The following is a 362-nucleotide window of genomic DNA, read 5'->3' as shown; positions in this document are numbered from 1 at the left end:
GCGGTGTGTATAATTTCAGGCGTGTAGAGGGGCCAGCCGTTCCCAGGAGAAATGGTTTCTTTCTGAACGATGTCGCTGCTGGGCAAGTGCGTCCCCCCTCCCGCCCTGCCGTGCACCAGCACCGTCGGCGTCATCTTCTTACCGTGGTCTGACTTGCTGGAGGTTTCCGCATCAACAACTTTCGCCGACAAGTCCAGTGGTTTGTCGGTGACGTCTTTGGTCGGGGTCTGCTTTTCCAGGAGTGGGGGGGACCTGCCGTCTTTTCGGTCGTGGCCGGCTTTCCTTGTGTGGGGGGCGGCCGGCGGGGGCGCCTCTCCGGCATCGCTGCCTTTGGGAAGCTTCCCGTTGGAGAGGCGGGAGGG

The 362-nt window shown here is 62.4% G+C and overlaps 1 protein-coding gene across 1 annotated transcript in view; it reads right to left on the bottom strand.

Annotated features, from left to right (window-relative positions):
• The window catches only part of BCOR (BCL6 corepressor), a 57,083-nt gene that overhangs the window by 36,812 nt on the left and 19,909 nt on the right, over positions 1 to 362 (bottom strand). The window contains 1 exon segment of the mRNA XM_035901900.1: positions 2 to 358. Coding sequence (XP_035757793.1) covers positions 2 to 358 — 357 coding nt within the window.

The sequence above is a fragment of the Egretta garzetta genome, unplaced genomic scaffold, assembly GCF_000687185.1.
Source record: "Egretta garzetta isolate BGI_Z169 unplaced genomic scaffold, ASM68718v1 scaffold70, whole genome shotgun sequence".
In the NCBI taxonomy this organism is placed as follows: domain Eukaryota; kingdom Metazoa; phylum Chordata; class Aves; order Pelecaniformes; family Ardeidae; genus Egretta; species Egretta garzetta.
Note: the sequence above shows the minus strand (reverse complement) of the source record. Positions and strands in the feature narration are given on the sequence as shown.